The sequence below is a fragment of the Clinocottus analis genome, unplaced genomic scaffold, assembly GCF_023055335.1.
Source record: "Clinocottus analis isolate CAN_PGR_092001 unplaced genomic scaffold, fCliAna1.0.p SCAF_14, whole genome shotgun sequence".
NCBI classification, from domain to species: domain Eukaryota; kingdom Metazoa; phylum Chordata; class Actinopteri; order Perciformes; family Cottidae; genus Clinocottus; species Clinocottus analis.
In genome coordinates this window covers 11,196,633-11,219,832 of record NW_027175865.1, presented here as the reverse complement: position 1 = coordinate 11,219,832, position 23,200 = coordinate 11,196,633, and the positions used below count along the sequence as shown (strand labels likewise).

At 40.6% G+C, this 23,200-nt stretch overlaps 1 protein-coding gene across 1 annotated transcript in view; it reads left to right on the top strand.

The window, feature by feature from the left end:
- Nucleotides 1-963: 963 nt before the first annotated feature.
- kcnh8 (potassium voltage-gated channel, subfamily H (eag-related), member 8) overlaps nucleotides 964-23,200 on the top strand; it is a 45,382-nt gene continuing 23,145 nt past the window's right edge. Inside the window, exons 1-6 of the mRNA XM_068575359.1 lie at nucleotides 964-1,039; nucleotides 15,623-15,856; nucleotides 18,866-18,997; nucleotides 21,490-21,617; nucleotides 22,389-22,626; nucleotides 22,745-22,902. Coding sequence (XP_068431460.1) covers nucleotides 964-1,039; nucleotides 15,623-15,856; nucleotides 18,866-18,997; nucleotides 21,490-21,617; nucleotides 22,389-22,626; nucleotides 22,745-22,902 — 966 coding nt within the window. The remainder of the gene's footprint in view (nucleotides 1,040-15,622; nucleotides 15,857-18,865; nucleotides 18,998-21,489; nucleotides 21,618-22,388; nucleotides 22,627-22,744; nucleotides 22,903-23,200) is intronic.

The following is a 23,200-nucleotide window of genomic DNA, read 5'->3' as shown; positions in this document are numbered from 1 at the left end:
CATGCAGCTCGTGCCTTAATCTAACCCCTAGATGGCGCTAAAACCCACGTGTTACTTTGGCCAGCTGTGCGCTTGCTGATGGGTAGCATTGTGTGCGCTTGGAGAGAGCAGCGTGGACACTTTGACAGCCAGAAAGTCAACACAACGTGGGTAATTGAGCCGTGTGTCTCTTGAGGCAATTACTCCGCAACGTGTGCAACTCGTGTGTTTAGTTTGAGCTCTATGTATTAATGGCTGTGCAGCTGCAGGTCCTGCAAACTGCCTTTGGTTGGGGTGATGCAGGACCAAATGCTGTTAATACCTTTCTTACTTTGGAGTGCACTGTATTGTGACACATTGTCAACAATGATGTATTTATAAAAGCAATATTCCAAACGCATTTTTTTATAATGGGATTTCCATCGATTGAGCTATAGTTGTCTGTTGTTTAAGTAATTTAACAATCACAATTCCATTATTTACTTTATTCATGTGGTGATTTTAACAAAGAAAGCTGACTTTTGCAAGAAGCCATAAAATAACATCTAAAAAAAATGTAAACAAAGTTACGTTTCTGTCTCCACGCTGAGAGACTCACACATTTGGTCCCAGTTGTTGTTGAGAGTGATTGATGTCTCCCAGCATTGCGCGCTGTGGACAGATGGTCATAGAATCCAACGGCATAATAAAGGCATCGCTGACAGAGAGTCCCACTCTCTCACGGTCGGCCCTGGCTACTACCTGAACTGCACCTGTGGGCTTCATCTTCTCTTGTCATTTACACACGCAACAGAAGCTCTAGACACGCGGGGGCGCGCATCACGTGCACTCTCCGCCGACTGGGGATCGCATTGTACCGAGTTTACCGGAGAGCTTCTTGTTCATATAGCTTCCGCACCTTACATGGGATCAACTCACACATTTGGACGACTTGCACCATCTCTTCAGTAACTTTGATGGGGACTTCGGTATCAAGCAGGGAAAATGCCTGTGATGAAGGGATTATTAGCGCCGCAGAACACGTTTCTGGACACTATAGCCACACGGTTTGATGGCACTCGTAAGTTTGCTTTTACTTATTTATTTATACTCGGATCTTTTTTTGCAGGTCTATTTTGGGTTAAGTTTTCGGCTGGCTGTGGGTAAAATTACTGCAGCCCTTTCTTGGAGATCATTGAGTCGATTAAAAGCCTAACACAAACATCCAAGAAAAATCTAGATTTGTTGCACTTGTTGTAAATGGTCTAGACTCTAGACAGCAGGGTGGGCACCGGCTATCTCAGGCCCGTTTTGTTTTTGGCCGAGACAGACTGTAACTTCTCGGTTACTCAAAATCGTTTGATGTCTGAGGACCAGACAGAGAGGTGAGCCAGAGACGCTCCCACCACAATTAGCCGGCTGAGCCTGTCGCTGTCCCTGGTGCTGAAACCTCAGCACCAGGGACAGCGACAACATGGATAACTGGACGCTCACGCAGGCTCCAAGTCAAACCCCATTTGACAACTTGCTCACAAGTTGCAGCCTGTGTCATTTATTTGAGGCATGTAATTGTGAACACACCTAAAATCCAACTTTCCCACACATGATTGTTCCTCCCTGTGAAGTTAACCTTTATTATCTCTGCTCTTTGGCCCGACAAGTCCTGCGGCGAGTGCAGTCTTCCTCCCGCCGGTCTGCACCCAGCAGTCGCATTTATCAAAATTAATTGGTCGACGGTGGCTTTACAGCAGGTCGTTCCCTGGGCTGAGACAGGGAGGCTACACCGAGGCGTTTCTAAACCACAACTTTTGACTGAACTCTGGCCTCTTTTTTTTTGATCTTCGTAGACTTTTTTCTTAATGATCATTCTCTTTTTCTCTGTGAGAATTCTTAGAAATCAGCATTGTTTCCCAGCTGATGTTCGCTTATGTTTAGTTAAGCTGAGCTGCCCTGCTCTCATTCTCCAGGCCTAAACCCCTCTCCCCGCTCAGTTTGAATCTATTTTCAGGCTTTTCAGGCTTATCTTAGTTAGCTAAGGCATGCAATGTTTTCAGTTGTTTCTTTTTGCTTTTCTTTCCACTTACATTACTATGATGTACCATAGTAAGCTTGCAACTAACGATTATGATCATAGTTGATATTTTCTCCAATACACTGAGTAATTGTTTGGTCTCAAAACAGTGAAAAATAACCATCAGTTACCTGAAGACCAGTGTAATGTCACCAAATGTTTAGCTTTGTCCAACCATCAGTCAAAAACGTATTTAAGTGTTAAGACGAAAGTAAAAGCTACACATTTTCAAATCAGAGAACCATAAACCAGTAAATCTTTGGCAATTTATTGTCAAATTATTTGCAATATTTTGTCAACTAGCTAATCTAGATTAATGGACTAATGTCTGCAGCTTCATTAGTGCATGAGAGGGGGGTCAGTAAAGTAACATTGTCTGGGAACTAATTGTATATATTTGTCAAAAACACACACTAATGGTACATTTCATGCCATTATTAGTGTTTCCAATTTACATTAAAGAAGCCACTAGAACCTCTTTAAGCACACTTCTGTCTGTGGAGTACCAATACTTTCCACTTATTTTTAAATTCCTAATCATAGACATAAGGGATAATAATACATCATGCATTTAGTGGTTCGTTCCAATTCAAACTCCCCACCTGACCTCTCTCTTCGGGACATTCTCCATTTTGTCTGGTACGTTGGTACCTCTCAGTGACGCATTATAATAACCACAGACATCCACCCTTATTTCAGTGCCCATATCTGCAGGTTGAGCACCACTGTATGTGAATAAGAGCAGGCTATATGTCGAGTAGCAACAAACATTCAGCTCCCTGAACAGCAGCTCTCTTCTACCACAAGCGAATAGGAGTGCTACAGCACAAATGGGTTGTCCTTGAGCTGCGAAGTAGAGGAAATTAACGTTGGATTTTAACTGCAAGATAAGGCAGACTGGAGGCAGCGGTGCCCGACTGGACAAATTGATTCTGATGGCCTGGCCATGAGCAACTATGAGGAACACACTGGGTTCACTGCTGTGTGATCCCCTTTGACGTCATCCAAAGCCCGGGCAGGCAGGTCGGACCTGGAAACAGTGTATGATAAATGGATGAAAGTGAAAGTTAGCAAGCCTTTGACTTGTGTACTCACTGAAAAGTCCTTTTTTTTTTTTTACATTTAAAGGCAGCGTTTCACACAGATCAAACTTGTTCAGAGTGGTATCCATGTTCCCACCTAAGTTCATCTCAATAAATCAAGGTGTCCAAAGCATAACAATTAGTAGAAACTTTCAGGATACATTCAATTTAAAGAGCTCTGATTTAAGTCGTAAAATGTATTTAAATAAGTGTATTTATATTTCAACAGCATCCCAAAGCTCACAGCTGACTTTGGCCAAGTTGCTCACAATTCCTTTCATGACTTTTCAAAAGGCTAACAGTGTGTGTGTTTCACTGTGTTTGTCGACTTATCAGTTGACAGACACAAACACCTCTGATGACTGTGTAAGGATCGGTGTGTCCCTGTTTGCCCGTAGCGTAACTGAAATAACAGAATCTGTCTGTGGCTCTGCACTGAGATGGCTGTGTGAGAGTGCTGTGAGACCTTCTGTCATCACTATACCAGTGTGTCATCTAGGTGAATAACCACCTGTTCATCACTGGAGCAGCAAGCTGCTCATTACAATCACACACATTGTCACTTAGCCCATAGTACAGTCATTTGAAGCAAGTGTACATTTAGGACTGCAATTCAAAAATTAGCAATTACAATTCTCAAAAACTTTTTTTTCTCCCAAAGATTAAGTTGGGTTTTATTCATGGTTGTTATGTTCAACTGTCCCAAACCCAAAGATATTTAGTTCAATATCATAAGACCAAGGAAACCATCAATTCTTCAATACTTATAAGCTGGAACTTGTGAATTTTAGTTGTGCGTTTTAGTTCAAAAGTGACTAAATTCTTGCCCATTTATTAAACAAATAACTAATAGTTGCAGCACTGCATACTTTTTGGGAGAAAGCATGACCTACAATATATTACACCACACCAAATATGAACTTCATGTACTTTTTTTCGATTACGATTGAAAGTATTAAATTATGTTGCTCTTTCTCCACGTAAGAGAACATATTTCGAGCATATTTCTAATGGCCTTCTGTATAGGCGGTCATATTGTGGAAGAAGTACTCAGATCTTTTACTTAAGTAGAAGCAAAAATACCACGTGAAAGTCCTGAATTCAAAATGTTACTTCAATAGCAAAACATATTTAAAAGTAAAAGTGTATATTATGCAGAAATAATAGGTATATTATAGCTATTATATTATTGTTTCTATTCTTTCTGAGTAGTAAGGTATGAATTAAAACAGAATGGTAATAGCTGAGTACAAGTCAATAATGTGCTTCAGTACAACACTTTAATAAATATACTTAGTTACATGCCACAATTGTGTATCATTGGAGTGCATTTAAAAATGGATCCATACATGTATACAGGCTGCAAACTGTCACTTAGTAATCTTAACTAAAGTCATTGCTCCGGTTTCGTCACCACTTCTGACTACTTGCTGACTTGCCTTTCTGTCAACCAATGACGGCCTCCATTGCAGTGATGAAAACAGTATTGGAAAGTCCTTCTACCAAATTAAGCAGACAGTTTGGTGGTAGAGTTGTAGCAGAGTGCTGTGTAAAGTCTCCTAGTGTGTGCTGAATGCTCCCCGTTCCCCACAATTTTTCCAGATTGCTATTTTCTAACTCTCAGCACACACAGTTCCACCTCCACGAGGTAATTACTGTCACAATCACTGATGCCTAGACTTAGAATAGCTGCTTGTTGAGTCGGTATGTTAAAGTGTGTATGTGAATAAAAGAGAGAGAGAGAGAGAAAGAGTGAGTGAGTGAGTGAGTGAGTGAGTGAGTGAGTGAGTGAGTGAGTGAGTGAGGGCCCTTGCTCATCCACAGAGAAGGAAGAGCAAGAAGAGAAATAGAAAGTGTGCAGCATTTAAAGCACTTTGTTTAACTATCTCTGCGTGGTGTGTGGTTGTGTGTGTGTGTGTGTGTGCGTGTGTGTGTGTGTGTGTTTGTGCTCAGCTGCCTCTGTTTCTTTGGCATAAGGGTAGTTAAGTAGAAGTTTCCTCTCCACTGACTAACTCTCTTTAAATGCAGCATCTAATTGAGCTGTTAAGAAGCGGCTGTGGGATCCCACATCGTGATTACCACTTGCTGCCTGGTGAGTGTTTAATAAAAAGTATTGCACACAGTAGAAAGGCTTTCACAACCTGCTACCTCAAAGAAGACAGAGGATATCTCGTTGTTGTCCCAATGGATCAGTCTCACCAGAAACTTTATGACCAGGAGGAAGACCCAGGGAGCTAATTACTGAGTATGGAAGAGCACAGACCAAATGCTGACGCACATAAGCTTCACTGAGGTTTGGTAAATGCGAAATAAGCTGGATGCTTTGTTGAGAATAGCCAGGATTACATATGTCAAAGTATCTAAAACATCAGGAACTCCTTAATTCCCTTAATAGACGCTTAGCACATTGTTATCTGAGTATGCCAACTTGTGAAAGGCAGGTCTAATGTTGTCCTCAGCTAGCGAATGACTGTGAAAGAAGTAATGGATGCAGTTATGAGTCTGTGAGGAAGTAATCAATCATCATTGACTGTAGTGCTGCAGGGTCCAAAGGGGGTCTCGCTTACTGGCAGTGGATTGGCAGTGCTTTTCCCATTTTCTCCAAAGCCCACTTAATATCGAGGCTGATTTATTTCAGGTAAAAATAAGCAGAGAGGATGAAGCTGTGCTGTATCCTGGTGGATGTAGAATACATAGGAGCCATTTTCTATGACATTTATCAAAGTACTGCCCTGGTGCCCAGTTACACCAGAAAGTAGCACATGGAAATGTGTTCGCGCATACTCGTGAAATAAGTGGTGCTGGAAGCTTGGTAATGTATAACATTATAAAGCTATAGCTGGTGAGCTAAATCAGTAACAGCAAGCTATCTTGCTAGCCACAGCCAAAATACTTCACCAAGCTAAATATCTATACCAATCGACAAGCTAGCGAGCTCGCACACTAACGGGAAAATGTCAACACCGTTTATTTGAAAGGCTTGCAGTATTTGTATGAATTATAATTTATTCCATCAATTGTAATTATTCTATCATTAGGCCTGCTCTAACAATTTTTTCTCAACCACTGTGGAGGAAGTGCCACAAGCTGTAAATACAGTATTGACATGTTATGTTGTGTTTTATTATATAAGCATGTTTGCAAAGTAGTTTGTTGACACATAGAGCAGACACTGCACTCATATGAGGGTGCTCTGTTTTAGAGTTTGAGGAGAGAAATAACTGGTGATTTAGCCAAATGTTTCATGAAATAGTTTTTCACTTTGTCTGTCTGCTGTTTTTAGTTTTCCTTGATGGAAATAGTTGCCTGCTGCTCCGGCTTATACACTTAAAGAACAACGACTTGCCTCAAGGAAACATGTTTCAACTTGTGATAACAAGGTTTCCTACAGCATCATCAGTTACATGTCACATTAAAAGTAAGAAGATCCTGAGTATCCATATGAATTAGCTCACTGTAAGTATTGGCTTACTGTGGAAAATCTAAATTAGTATTTTGAATTTATAGCAACCCAGTTGTATCTACTGGCTTTGCTTTGACAAAGTATTTTGTAAAGATAATACAGCCATCATCACCATCAGTAGTTAAAAGGTCATATATTATTGTGCACTTAAACGGTGCAAAAAGGCGTACTTGTCCGTTCCACTAAACCACCGGGACTTCAGTATGTCTCCTAGTTAACGTGGACTTTCTGCCTTGTTAAGCTGCCTAATTTGCGAGATTCCTATCCTAATCAGCGTCTCTAATGGAGTGTCCAACACGATCGAAAGACAGGGTTTCACAGACTGGGAGTCTTGGCGAAGTCAGACACTTTTAGACTCAATTAATTTTTAAATGAGAGGATTGGGTTTTGCGAGAAAAGCGAGAAGGAGGCTGTAACAGACATTTTAAGAAGTACAATGAAAGGTGAAAAAGATACTGACAAAGAGAGGTAGATAAAAAAATATAAGAAAGCTGGGAGACGGGCATGCAAATTTGAGCATTATACTGCTGTAATGTTTAATTGGTGAGAGCCTGGAGGACTGTGGACTGTGTGAAAAAATGCCACAACAGTGATTAAGGCTGTGGATTTGTCTAATGATTTTCTTTTCAGTTTCATGGTGTGAGAGGATTACCACTGAACGGCTCTGTGAACGTGTTCAACATGTCATATTACTGTATCACTTCCAAATGTATAAACATGTGTAAGCTCTGACATCAACACAAATAAATGAATACCTACAATGAGATGTTAAACTACAGGGACTTTGCTGTGCAACATTAATTTTTCTGTTTCTTGTGTCTGTTTCTAATTGAATAATAGTGTTGATTAGATTCAGTATGCAAGGCACCGTACAGTTGTAACCTTGGCTGTGTGCGTGTGTCAGTGGTTACTATGGAAACTCTAGAGTGACTTTTTTTGTGGTTATGTGACTGCTTTGTAGTGGTTTCTGAGAGGCTGCCATGAATTCTGGCAAAGAGGTGAGGAGGTCGCTCCATCCATCTCTCCACTTCCCTGACAATTTTTTCCACACTCCATCTCCATCTCTCATCATTCCACTTCTCATGGCTCCATCTCACCCATCACCCCATGTCCCTTTCCCACTCTCATCTGTCTCCCTCTGTATATTTCTCAGTCTCTCCCCGTCTCTTCAGCAGACCCTCTCGCCCCTCATCGTTCACTTTCTCACCTGCGTTGCGATCCATTTCCCCCCGGTGTGTCTCTGTCAGTTTCTGCTTCCCTCTCACTCTCTCTCTCTCTGGATATTACTCCAGTGCTTCATTATGCTCGCTCACCCATCATATGAATTGTTGTGCCGCAAATGGCTCAATTGTTACTTGGGATGTTGTCACGGAGTTGTATAGGAGCTGGTGAATGTGCATGTAGAGCATTTGTGAGTGAGTTTAAAACAACAAATCTGGGACAAAGCAGTGTGTATACAAGGTAATAAACACTCACCTCTCCCTCGATGTTCTGTTTGGGAGCGTGTAGTGAATAATTGTACCCGATGGTGCAAATTCTGCCTCAGATTTTCCTCTGACCTACCTAATTATTGTAGGACTGACCTGCTGAGAAAGTAAACTCCAACAAGTCCTCCAATCCAAACCACATTGTTATTGGTTTGTGTGTTCTTCCATCGTGCGCTCCTTGTTGTTGGGATAAAAGAGGCCGACTTAGGCACAGTGGTGCTTTGAGTAAAGTGGTGACATCATTATGTCAACATGCTCACAATGACAACCTTAAAACCTTTACATACCGGCGGTATGTTTTTTATGCGATAAATGCACACATCACTCGATTTCCTCAAACTGTTGTTGAATATTTTCACACACAAGCAATGTTGTTTCAAAAGGTCAATTTCTTTGGAGTTTTTGCACCACAAATAAAGCCAACCAACTACATTATACACTATATCATTACACTTTAGTGTGCAAAACAGAGAGACTCAACCTCGTGTAGCATTACAATAGAAGACAGACTTCACTATAGTAAGACAGATTTATCGACCAAACTTTATGTCACACACAATACACACACAAACGCACCATGATAGTTGTCACGATACGGTGGAACAACTGACTGAGACATTACCATTCCCGAAGAAGCAGCTAGCTTTCTAAAAACTACTTGATTAAGATTTGAAAACATTGCAGGCCATAAAAGATACAACAGCTGACTGTTTGTAGAAGGCATGATGCCAGCTGAGATGCTTTAACAACGCTACTTCTTCCACTCATTACTTTGTCACAAAGGGTCACTTGCCAGGAAAACATCAACATCTTGTATTTTGTGTCAGACAAAATAGCTAATACTGTTTAAACATAACTCTACAAACCACTACTATTAATGCATTTTGAGTGGAAGAAACATCAATCTTACTGGTATTTTGATGGAATAATTACCCTTGAAATTATCTTGTATTAGTAGCTTACATAAACTGTTTGTTCATCAACAATTATGCAGCACTTATGTTGACTTTTATTGCATTAGAAGGCTGGGTCACCATCTCTCTTCTTCTCCCTTCTTGAACTTTTTCTTCTCTCCCTGCCCTCTTTTCTCCTCTGCCCTTCCTCTCTCTTTATTTATCTCAATCTTTCCTTCTCCACTCCCCCTCTTCTCTCCCTGTGGGGTTCCTCCAGCAGCTGTCATGCAATAGTGTGAGCATGAGGGGAGGTGATATATGGGCTTCTACACCAGAGCAATTAGCCAAAGAAATTCAGAATGGAGAGACGATACTGAAGAGAAAGGGGAGGTGACGAAGAGGTTGAGACAGACGAGAGAAGAGCCAAAGGAGAAACAAAAGAGAGACAAAGGGGAGGTGGTGGATTGGTAGACAGTGAGATGAAATCTCAAAAGGACTCAAATAGAGATGATTCAGACTTTTCCTTTAACAGAGTTTCTGGTGCAGACGAAAGATAGTACAAGTACACAGACGATGCTTTTGGAGAGATGGTAAGGAAAAAAAAGGTGAACTTGTGCAAAAAATGAAGGAAATAAATGGATCGGGCAGAAGAAGGATAGTCTGCTAGAATTTCAAGGGTAGAGAGGAGATGAAGAGTAATTAGGTGGAGAGATCCAAAATGTTAGGAGGGACATAAAGAACAGTGGGGAGGGAAGAGAAGATGAGCAAAGTAGGACAGTTGGAGGAAGGACAAAAAAAGTTAGAGGAAAGGATAAATGAGGTAATTTGGTGAAAAGTATAAAGCAAAAATGACAACACGTAACAAACAAGTCTTCAAACAAGAGGTCCTGAAACTTGAATTTTAAAAAGTAAGTATTAAGTTTGACTAAATAAACATCAGTTGAAGTGGCAGTTTAAAATCTGTAGGCTGTACTTTTTTAAGAAAATATAAATACACTGCTAGGCTCCATAAGGTCTGTGTGAGTGTTTGATGGGATTGACAGTGGTCCGTCTACATAAGCAACAATACCACAGTTAACATTACATGTTGATTTAAAAGTTGTTCAATCTTGATTGCTGCGTGGAGGTGACGTCATCTTTGTCTTTGTGTTTAAAAAGCAATGAGGAAAAAAAAAGGCAGCACTATTTCCAAAATCCCTCAAGTGAAATAACCATAATGGTTCCAACTTGTATCAAAGTTGTATGTTCACATAGGACCCCGTCACTCATAAAAGAAGCCGGTATCGTCTGAAATCTGCAGTCAACCTTCAGATCAGCCTTATTATTCATGTTTTTCTTGATTGACATCCTGTTTTTGAAACCATGTTAAAGTGTTAAATCACTGTAACACATTAATCTTGAATATGATGATGTAGTTATACAGTATGCCAGTTTAGTCTACTTGGTTTCAATGTGTCTTCTTGTAAAACAAAAAGTTTTCAGGTAAGAATAGTTTAGAGCAAAAGTCTTATGCTGTGTAGACGTTACTTACATACACATGTGAATTAAGTACCCTAAAACAATGCACTGCACAGCTGTCAACTATATCCAACCAAAGTAATCCACTCTCAGACACAGTTGTATATTTTTGCTGTAAACATGCGTTTTCAGTCAACACATCCTCCAGCGCTCAAGGGAGCTGCCACCAGTCGGTGTCTCTCTGCTTACCGAGCCTGAGGGGCCTCAAGTGTGACAGCCGGTTCCAACGCTGAGACCCACTCTGACCATCTGTCTGGGCCGCGCAGTCAGAGTAGAACTGCTGACATGACATTCTCGTTGCATCACTGTCAATAAGTTTTATTCATCTGAGTTGATTCCAAAAACATTGTTAAAACATAGCTACAGTTTTATTTTCACAACTTCCTTAGTGATTTTAAGACTGCAGAAGAGTAAAAGTGAACCCAGAAACACCAACGCTAAAAAGGAATGTGATGGAACAAGAAAGTGTGATGGGACGATCAGACCTCCAGCGTAGCCAAATTATTTATAAGAGAAAATGGGAGGTGAGCTATTAAATAATTACCTTGACTGTCTATTGGAAACATATATCAGTCGCACAGTTTCTCTGTGCAGTGAGGGATTATTTCCAACAATAAATCATAAAAGTTTTTTTATAAATTGGAAATATCTTTTAAAGAATGGGTCTGTTAATCACCTATATACAATTTCTAAATATCAGCTAATCTCGGGAAAATACATTTGTCCAACTAACACATATTGTACGTCTGATATTATTTCCCAGTTAGCCAAACTTGCTTTGATGCCATGTTTCTTGTTTAAAGCAAATACTTTGCTGAGTGTAAGTAACAGAAATGATGAAGAAAACACCCAAGCTTTAATAAAACAGAATTACAATGTATTCGCAATTGCGTAATCCCTAGGTGTTTTCTCTGACAGCGAGTGTCAGCAGGCGACAGAAGCAGTTGTTGATCACTGAACGGGATAATAAAAAAGGACATGCTGCTCATTCCTCTTGAGGGACGCATACAAGGGCTTCGTTCTCCGCTATTGAATTCCTTGTTTCTAAGGTGGTTTCCTTCTACAAAGCCTGACGTACAACATGAAACAATTAAACATAGGGGTTGGTGGAAAAATGAATTATTGATGCAGAAAATTGATTTTTGTACTAAAATGAAATTGAAACAAGTCGCTTTGCAGAATGTCTCCAGTAATGATTATAAACAAGCTCACGTCGCTTTGTGTTTTTCTGTTTATAAGAGTGTGGCTTAATGGGTGTGACTCAATTATTTACTGTGATTATATCTACAAATATATTAAGTAAGATGTGTTAATGCTGCATGTACCTTTAAATATCTCTGTGTGTGTGTGTGTGTGTGTGTGTGTGTGTGTGTGTGTGTGGTTTGAGGAGCTAGTTTCAGCAGGTGCACACACAAATACTCACACCTACATGCACTTTATAGAATCTGCCAAACTGTAATGATCCACAGTCTTGTATAATAGGCATTGTATTGTAAACATTCGCTGTCTATCAGCACAGCATCATTCTGTGCTTCATTGGCACTGCGGATGTTTGTGTGGATGTGTGTGTGTGTGAGTGTGTGTGTTTGTGTGCCATTATGGATTCAGGTATAAACAGCTGGTCCACTTCAACTGCGTATTTAGAGCTAGACACTAATAGTCTAATTAATTATGATTGACTTCAGCAGTAATGCAGTTTTATTTTCACTGTCAGCACTCCAGCACATTCCCCACTGATTCTACACGCATGCTTTATCATCTCACTCTTTTCTTTACCCATATTTCTCCTTAACATGTAACCTCTCTCTATGGCAACTCTTACTAAAAGTGATTCAAGGTCAGTTTCTTGGCTGGAGGGAATGCGTTTCAAGAGTAAGATTATATTGCTCTTCAGCTTCCAGATGAATCAGTCATTTATTGAAGTACATGACCTTCATGTTGCAGCCCACACATGCCTTCTACCTAAGCTGAGAATCTCATACACCTGTGTATTTATGTGGTAAAAAGTCGCATTTGAGCCCCAATGGCTATTGAGATCAATTCAGTGAAACAGCAGAGTTACCCCTCGAATTGACCAGTTGAATTTGCTTCCATTATCATTATCTGAAGTTAAAGTTAGTCCATCTGACAAAAACAACATTAAAGCTGCTCTGATCAATCAAATTACTGTAATTGTCTCTATTACTCACCAACACAGTAAATTACCACATCGCTGCTTTTTCCTGCAGCGTTACAGCATTTTCAGCTCACTGTTTTTAGGTTTAAATCTTGCAAATGTACTGTTTGGTTCACTCTCATTAACTTCTTTTTTACTTATTTTGTGGCAGGCAGCTGTTCTCAGCAACAACAACAAAAACTCTGATAAACCCACTGCACCCTACCCGCTGAGCACTGACAACGACAGACAAAGTTACAAAATATCTAGCATTTACCAAAAGAGACAGATCTTTTTCTCTCTCTGGAGTTGGACTGCTAAACTGGGACCTCATCTGAAGTGTGTGTGTCTGTGCATGGAGGAAGAAGGGAGGCGGGGAGGGGGTGACGACCCCTTGCCCACCTCCCCCTTTTTTCAGCGGCCTTTCTCAGACAATATGCATCTTAAAACTTTATATTGATCTCAACAATACAGCTGTAAAGTTTCGCGCCTGCATCTGGGTTAGATAAAGACATATAAACACCTGGCAAAGTACTTAAAGCTGCTTCTGTCATAGTTACCGCTACAGTTGACATGTCCAGGATCACATTTTTCCATGAGGACAAACACACAGACTTACAAGGTGAAAACAATTAACCGTTTGACTTGTATTTATCGACTAGAAACATAAATCCAAATAAATGTTATGTCGGCTGGATGTGAAAATATGAAACCCTTAGATAAATATATTCAGATGAAATGATGTCAATGTTCTGCTTACAGCTTGTTGTGATGCTCCCAAGTGGCCAAAACAAAAGCGTAGCCGTTTTCATGCTTAGTCAATTGAAGCTTAAAACACAGGCTCTCTTGGTAACGCCAATTACTATTACCAGTAATAATTTATCCTATTCATACGTTGCAGATATTTGTGGCACTTCAGGTCTATGGTTGTCTAGTGATTATTATTGGGACCTCCAGGGATTTTTAAAGGGGCAAAATAATGAATTGCATACAACTATAGATTGGTTTGAGGGGAGTTTTTCTAATTTTTGTTATTATCTGAAGTCAGAAAAACACATTGGATGTGTGAAAATATGTTAATCCGTGTAAAGTGTGTTTCCTTTCATTTTAGAGAAATTGGGAATTAAGCGAAACTTGCTCATTATTCCTTAAAATCAGAGACACAATAGACATCTATGAGCTTTTACGAGTCTGGACAAGCAGGAGAGATAGATATACCCCCACAACCATGGCCGGACTGGACTGGTCGTGGGGGACGCGTCACTCGCTCACAGACGAAGACGTTTTTCAGAGTGATTCAACAGCATGGCACCAAAATTAAAAGGAGTATACTGATATGGTTTTTTATTCCCATGTGACTATTATGTACCTGGGCCGCAGAGTTAGTTTAGGTTCTGTTGCTAAAGTTATTGTTTTGTTATGCACCTTCAACACACACGCACACGGACACACACGTGTGCATGGGCACTGACAGTAATTCCTGGGCCACTTTTTCCCCAGAGTCCGCTCCTGGTAATGCTTGATACCTTTTTTTTGCGTTGCCTCATAGCTTTTGCAAACGCCACCTCGCACCGATCAGAGCACCGCTTTAGACATTTTTTATTTTATTTTTTGAAAAATGCACATTTAAAAGCTCCAGGCTTTCTGACCTTTTAAGATTACTTGGAGGCCAGATTTAGAGTCCACGCAGTTAGTCTGTTTTTGTTTATTCCGTCTTCTCGTCGAACCTAATTAAGCAGCTAATGAACGACATGAACCACGAAACTAAAGATAAATGTATCCACGAATATATTGTATTTGTCCGAAGGGTCGGTGGTGTGGTGGGTTAGGCAGGCGACCTTCACACAGGTGATCCGGGTTCGAGACTGAGTCGGGCAGTGCGCTGTCTGCAGGCTTACCTCTCAAGTCTCCTGAGTAAAGAGGCTCTACTCAGGCAGCCTCCAACCCCTGGTACTCTATGAGCTGACAGGCGAATGTGTGTGTGAATGCGAGCGAATGTGTGTGTAAGGAGTGTTGACTCAATGGAGTATGTTCACCTGGCGTGCAGCACTTGGGTTAGTTCACTCACCACCTCGGACTACGTGTTTTTTTTTTTTTGTTATTGACTCTATCTACAGAGTATTACTATAGTAGTAGTAGTATTACATAGAGTATTTATTATTAATCCATATTTAATATCTATTTTGTTTTCTATTTTATTGAACTATAATTTTGTTTTCTTTCAAAAACAATATCCGGATGCTCAGTTGAGGACAATATGTTTTCCACAATGTGACTGGAAAAGAAAAATACTTAATAAAGTACCAATTTGTCTCTAATTGTCATAACAATTGTCATTTGAAATTTATATATTTTTTAAAATAAAAATGTAGATCAATAATTGTTTGTGCGAGCTAAAAAATAGACTCTGAAAGAGGCCTGGGTTCGTACACCTAACCGTGAGGCTATAAGCATACTCAAGGAAGTACACCTCAGCGTGTAGCACTCGAGTGCTCCCTTGTCTCTAAATTGCATCCCTGTTTCCTTCACTTGCGTCCTTTCCTTGCCTCTGGATCAACTTCAAGTCCAACAAAGCAAACAGCGCCAGAGGCTTTCAGATCCCCTATGTTACCTGTGAGGGTACGTAACATTCTCGTTTGTGACACAAGCTTGTGTGTTTGCTATCTTTAAAGTCGTCGAGTCTGTGTGTCACAAAAAAAAGCGTCCACTTGAACTCGAGTTATGGCTAAAAAACGTGCTCCGTGAGGTCACAGTGACGTATGACTACCAAATTAAAAATGCTTATTTTGACAAACACACACACACACACGTGATGCATTGAGTACATGGGCCACGCATTGTGTCGTCTATTGAGGAGGCCGGTCTGACAGTACCTCCGAGGCCACTTTTTTCCCCCAGTCCGCCCCTGCCCACAACCTAAAGACCAACGTAATTACCCTTGCACCTCTTTGTCTTCTCAGCAATTCTCTTACTCTTCTTCCTTTTTCTCCTGCAGACAGCAACTTCATCCTGGCTAATGCACAGGTGTTGAAGGGCTTTCCCATTGTCTACTGCTCCGATGGCTTCTGCGAGCTCACAGGCTTCTCCCGGGCCGAGGTCATGCAGAAAAGCTGTGCATGTAAGTTCCTGTTCGGGCCAGAGACCAGCGAAAGCATCATCCTCAGCATTGATGATGCCCTGGAGGAGCGAAAGGAGTTTAAAGATGAAATCATGTTCTACAAAAAGACAGGTACGCATGAACATAATTTAGCTTTTAGTTGTTGGATTGGTTCAATTGTTGACAACGTTTTGCTGCTCTCTAGTGCTCACATAGTCACTCTACCATAAAACACAGCGGATGTCTTCCTGTACACCATTTACCAATCAAGTGTTGAACCCAAGGCAAGTAGACAGACACAGAAAGCCATTACAGTGCACACAGACAGCGCAGTTACCAAGTTGGACTTTTCCTGTGTATTTCCATAAATGGATGGCAGTTCTTTGTGGCTATTCCTGGAGAAGCCACATTTAAATTGGCTGAGATGGACCCACGGATAGATGAAGTAATGGCTGGATTAATGGGTGTATAACTTTTTTATTTGCTCATTCTCATTAAAAGGTGATTAAACTAAGCAATCAGTCACATAAGTCCTCCAGTTATCATTTAGCGTTGACACACATTAAACTTTCATGGCTATCAGCTCATGACTCCTCAACCCAGTCTCCTTTGATTACACTGAGCTCACTGAGCTCGTCGTGGTGCGGTATGGTTTGGCTTGTGCCTCGCTGATGAGCCAGCTGGCCAGTGAGCAAAATGATTCCGAAAATAATGAGCACATCATCAGTGAATACATGTTTGCTGTGATGTGGGATGGAGCTACGTACCCTTGCATGACCGTTTGTATTTTCTTCCCATTTATCCTTCATGTTTTTTGCAGTGTGTGTGTGTGTGTGTGTGTGTGTGTGTGTTTTAACCACGACAGACAGCGTGACTGTTTGTTGGGGAATGTCTTTGCAGCTGCTCTGTCACAAATCAAGAGAAACCCGTTATTTGGAATACAGTGTCAATATTGCAATCTTTCTCATTTCTGATGAGACATAACCAGGATTGCGTTCGAAAGTTCATTCATGGTTTTGATGAAATACTTACTATAAGTCAATACAGCTGTTCTGGATCTTTTCATACACTCTACCGGAAGTTACTTTTTACGACACAATCTCAGCTTCTGAGCCGACATGGTAAAGAAATAATTAAAATGCAATGAAATATTCCTGACAACTGGGCGAACTCCTCGTCTGATCAGACTGAATTGACTTCCCAGGTAACGTTATATATTCAGCGTAACTCATGTTTATGTTTAGGAGAGGGTTATTTTGTTTTGCCCTGACCACTTGGTGGCGAGTTATGCAGTGTATCATCCCACCACATACATTTCAGACACATCTCATTTGTGATCAAATAAATATGAAGATTTAAGAGGTTTTTTTTACAGTGCAGTTTGCATAAACAAATCTCTGCTATTACTTTCACAGACGTGACTGTCAATGCCACTCTGTCTTGTTTTTAATTGTCTTTTCTATCTCCTTTCCGCAGATCTCCATTTCCCTTCTATTCTCCTTCTTCTCCCTCGGTCTCTCTTTTCACCCACATCTTTTACCATTCCCACATACAGCAATACTGTCTGTCTCCCATGCTGATCTTCCTTTTTTTCTTTCCCTGCCTCTTTATATTGTCTCATCCCGCTCTTTCCGTTCCTCACAGCGGAGTCCTGAAAGTAAATGTAGCTGACGGGGGTTGTCCTCCGTTTGTCAGCCTGAGCAATCAGCAACGCTCTTTCTCTCGCTGCATGCTTGATAGTGCTGCCTCGTCTCGCAGGCGTGCAGACACACACACACACGCACACACACATACTAACACACACACACACACACACACACACAAACGCTGTGATTGAGTCATCACCATGCACGGAAGATTTAGTGAGTGGGAGTGAGGGGAGGGAACTCCGTGGGAAATCCCTTGTAATCAGCAACTTATTTCTAGCCACTGAATAGAAAAGTATGACAGGTGGACCATGACTGCTGCTTCGCAGACATCCATCTTGACAAAATCAATGTAAGTATAATCTAAGTATTTGAGGGTAAAGCGCGTAAACATTGTAGAAATATGAGCTAACCTTCAAAATAAATAATCCCATAAAATAAACAAACTATGAAAGAGAAAAATACCCCATATCTGATCAACTAAAAGGGATTGAAAAGGTGTATCATCTCAAACTTATTGTGGCCATTGCCATCATCTTAGCTTTGTGTTACAATGAACTTAGTGAACTTAAAACTCACTGTGAAAGGGTTCAAGTTTGAAGAAGAAAACATTGAAAAATCCTAAACCAAAGAACACGTGGTAGTAACCTGTCAATCACTAGGTAGCCAAGCCCTAAAGTATAAAAAAAAAAAATCCTTTATCATCTATTTCACTCCAAATGAACACCAAGCTGTAATGAAGAAGGTTTGGAACCATAAACTCATTTTAACAATGTGTAATATGATACAAAAAAATCCGGTAAGAAGTGAGGTCATTTTCTCATCAACTTCTATACAAACAGACTTTAAGCCCCCTGAAGGCTTTCAGAAAGTTTCAGGCACTACAGCATTGGCTTCAAAAACCTGTCTCCTTCACTGACAGATGCTCGACTATTTTCATTGTTCACCAAATCGCTTTAACGCGCTTGGTGGAAACCAAGTTAAAGGAAGCTTCAATGTGTGAAAATGCTCCTTTGAACTGTTGTGTTTGGTGTTAATTATCCGCGTTGGTCATCGTCCTTTTATCCACTGTTAATATAAAATATTGATGAGTATTATTAGTATTAAAGACTAACTGAATGATGAACAGAATAATAATACTTGACATTTTCCAGAACATAATCCATTTCCTTTTAATCTTTTTGATGAATTACACTGAAAAAGTGGTATATTAATGACCACAAGCACACACAGGATGGTGCAGAAACACACATGCCAACCTGCGGTTCCTCTGAACAGCGATCCATTTAGCAGGAGATGGGACCTCAGAGATGGGTTCATCTTTTGCTGTGCCTGGGGAACAACGACTTGGTCTATTTAAGGATCTGCTTCTCCCCAGGGACCATCAAGCTGTAGGCTAACTAATAAGCCTGAGGATCAAAACTGCTCTACACACACGGTGAATGTAATAGAGATGGTGTATCAAAGTGTTAATAAGAGTATTTCTCTCTTCCAGCTGTGCTGTTCTGGTGCCTGCTGGACATTGTGCCAATTAAGAATGAGAAGGGAGACGTGGTGCTCTTTCTGGCTTCATTTAAGGACATCACTGATACTAAAGCCAAAGCCATCCAAGAGGACAAGAAGGAAGGTCAGGATGTGTTTGCGCCTCTTGGGGAAGATGGGTTGTTGTCGTCGTTGAATGGGTTCCAATGGTTCACAGTCGAGAGAGACGAATGTCCACTTTATCAGAGCTCTCAAATGAGCTCTTTACTCTTTATTTTAGCGTGTGGATTTGAGTTATGTTCAGGCCATTGCTACGTGCTACAAGGTTACAAGTGTGGACCACTTTTTATATCTGACCAAATTCCTAATGGAGTGCTGGCTAGTGTGGACAAAAGCAATACTAAGTGTAAATTGTAATACAAAATCTGAATTGTTTTTGTGAGACTGTGGGTCGACCCCTTAAGAAAATTGTGAGCGTTTTAAAGTTTAATTCATCAAGCCGGTGCACTTTGACCACCTCAATTGAAAGTCTAGATCTATATTATAAAAATATTGAAGCGTAAATAATTATAATACCGTAAATATGATTTATGAAGAAGCTCAATCTACAAAAAATACCTCCTGTCCCCTGATCAAGAAATCGTTGAAACATTTTCTTTATTTAACTAAGACCACAATTCTGCCCTAACATTGACCAAAATAATTGCCTCAACATAAACATAAAAAACATGAAGAAAATAACAAACATAGTTAAGTTGTATTGAAAGAGTGGATATTGGAGAAAAATACGAAATAGAACATTTTCCACAATATATTGTGACCTGATGTTAAAAAAGTAATTCAGGTGTTAAATGTCTTTCAAAATGTGGCTGCAGTTGGAACGCAGCAGTATATAAACCTAATCATAATGAGACACCTTTGTATTGTATCCTTCCCCACAATATGTAAATCTCTTTTATGCTTAGAAATACAAAGAGTGAAGTTGCAAATTATGCCCTCAAAATCAATTTCCTCAAAGGTTATGGGCAACAGATAAAGCCTTAAGCCTCCTAACAAAGCAATGTATGGGTGCATCTGTGGAGTCAGCAAACCTGACTTTTCTCATCTGCCTCCCCTTGATTTGCCTAACTACTCTCATTACTGTAAATACGGGGCAGCAGAAAGCAAAGTTATTTTTGCCCCCATAATGAAATGATTTCCACAGAAAATGAAAGAGGCTGATGCAGCATGTCTTTAGAAGCAAACAACGCCTCGCTGTAATGGCTTTCAGTCTGACAAGCTAGTAAATATGCCAATAAATCTCACAAAAAGTTTACATTTGCATGCCCTTTTCTGTGCATTCGTAGAAGGACCGCGCTTTCAGCCAGAGCAGAAGAGTTAGTAAGTAAATAATTAAACGTGTCTCGTATAGTGTCAAAGTTACAAAGTGTGTAGAGAAGAATGATATGATTACGGACAGATAATAAATCAATAAAGGTGTTGAAAAGAGAAATATGAAGAACCTGGACACATGCAGACATTATGGCATCAATGGGACGTTTTCATGCACACGTTCTAAAATGAACAGACACCTCGGATGTGAACCAGCGCTCACGCTGTGGACAGTGTGTGCATGATGGGGAAACCCAGTCTCTGGTGTCGACAGTATCCTCTCCTCACCCCCTCTGCTCTCTCCATCCTTTCCTCACCCGCTCACTTTCTCTCCAGCACCTCTGTTTCTCATCCACAGCTGCTTTTACAGTGCATTCCCACCGCCCCTATTTGCCCTACATGCCTACGGCCTACCCCCTTTTACACAACACCCACCCCTCCCGCCCCCCCGACTCCCCTCCTCTATCCCGACAAGAAGGGCTATAAAAGCGGAGGGATATTCATTAGATCTAAAAATAATCGCGTCTCTGTCTCTGTGCTCCTGCCGTGTCGCATCCCCCAAGGCTGTGCCTCGTTATGGATGGGTCCTGTCTGTTCGCCTAGTCTGGGGTCCACGCACACACTCTCCAAAGGACACTCAAACGCAGTTATCACTTCTTTTCTCCAGCTTTGTTATTACCGTTATCCCCCTCAAGCCAATCTGGCCTTAGTCCTTTCCTGTGGGTTCAGAATGGGGCCCAGAACCCAGCAGCAATAAAGTGCCTTCTCCCATTACCCATCTGCTCAGTCTAAACACTTCACTCTTACACCATCCACTTTATCTACTATACACTTGGAAGAAATACACACAAACAGCACGCGCACACACAAACCCACCCCACAGCGATCAACCATAGAGAATCTACCGTACTACACTAAAGTGTCTCTCTGCCCCAGTAGAGACTTACCAAAGCTGAAAATTGCACTGTTTAGCTGGAGATAGTGTTTTTACACAATAACCAATATTTATGGCTGAATAATGTAACTCACAACAGGTAACCCATGTTCTTTGACGTTAACAAAAGAAAATTCACATTCAAATTGTGCAATTTGCTCAGAAATGACACATTCTTCCTGTTCCATATTCATGTTTTCTTATTCAGGGGGGATATTGTGTATTTCATCAAACATAATGACTGATTCAGTCATCAGGAGTTAACATTGGGGGGTAAAGTATTGTCGGGGGGGGATGTGCACTAACTTTTGTGTATTTGTGTGTGTTTACAGAGCGACGGCGCGGCAGGGTGAAGACAGGCTCTCATTTCAGCTCAGCTCGTCTGCGAAGAAGTACGGTGCTCTACCACATCTCTGGTCACCTCCACAGCAGAGAGAAGAGCAAGATTAAACTCAACAAGGTATCATCAGGCACTTAGAACAACAGGGCAAGACGTAACATGATGAATGATCCTTCAAAAGTGGTTGTGGGTGGACTGCAACATCGGAAATGGGAAGATCAATGCTGCTATTGAAGCATAATGGATTCAATCAGAGGGAAAAAACCTGAGGAGAGATAGTGCATGTATGGAGAGGCTCTCTCAAGTAAACAAAATGTGCTGCACTGACTGATGCTCTTTCATCACAGATTACATTAGATGAGTGAGAACAGCAATTATTGGAGCATTTATTTAAGCATAACGAACCAAAAATCTTTGTGACCAGAAGAAGAAAAAGTAATATTCATTAGGATACAGTACAAATGTCTGAAACAAAGTCATGATTTTGGACATAATGGGTCTAGCTAGTGTTACTGTAATGTCTCTGGCTCTCATTAGCCTTTCGTGAAACGCATCCTCATCAACACATGCTCATGTTTAGAGCCAGAAGTTAAAACTAGAATAATTATTGGCCACTTGGGGGCAGTACAACAAGCTTTAAACATAACATATTATTATGTTGTTAATTAATATGACAAACTTGTTTGCAAATAGCTAACGTCAGCATTCATTTAGAGTCAAGCTGACCAATGAAAATAGTCCAATGTTTGTAATTGAATATTTGTTTTTACGTTTTTTAATTATATATCTTGTCTAGTGGCTCCATGATGGGGTTGGACCAGCAAAACAAAGTAAATGGAGGTAACTTATTGCTGCTTCATGGCTCCTGTTTTCTTATCCGGTCCTGTCCAGAATGTGTTTGGGGATCCGCCAGCTCTGCCAGAGTACAAGGTAGCAGATGCCAAGAAATCCAAATTCATCTTACTCCACTACAGCACGTTCAAAGCTGGTTGGGATTGGCTGATTCTTCTTGCCACCTTCTACGTTGCTGTGACGGTGCCCTACAACGTGTGCTTCATCGGCGATGATGACGACCTGACCCGTAGCACAACTGTCAGTGACATTGCAGTGGAGATACTGTTCATCATAGGTTAGTTTCAGAATTGGAGACCTTAAATATCATAAATTCAATATCATTTAAGTATATAGAAATAACAAGCAGAATGTTAAATAACCAAACCCCCACCTTCACATGTTTTTCTTGCCAGACATTGTTTTTAATTTCCGCACAAGTTATGTCAGCAAATCGGGCCAGGTGATCTTTGACGCTCGGCAGATCTGCATCCATTACCTGACCACATGGTTCATCATCGACCTGGTGGCCGCGTTGCCCTTTGACCTGCTCTATGCCTTCAAAGTCAGCGTGGTGAGTAACACTTAATCCAGTCAGCCACTGTACATTCAAATTCTTGATTTAGAAGTTCTTTGGATCTAACTTTTATCAGTAAAAGTCTAAATCATATTAATTAAACAATATTATATGTTCAATTTAAATAAAAAGAAAAAAGGTAAAAAGAAATGTGGAAGTAGGCAAGAAGGAATACAAAAAGAAATATAGATACAAATGTATGGAATTAATTAATAAAAAGCTGATTAGAAATCTTATGATTGATGGATTGGCCAGTAACAGTCTCAAATCCCGTCAACAGTGAACCATTATGAAG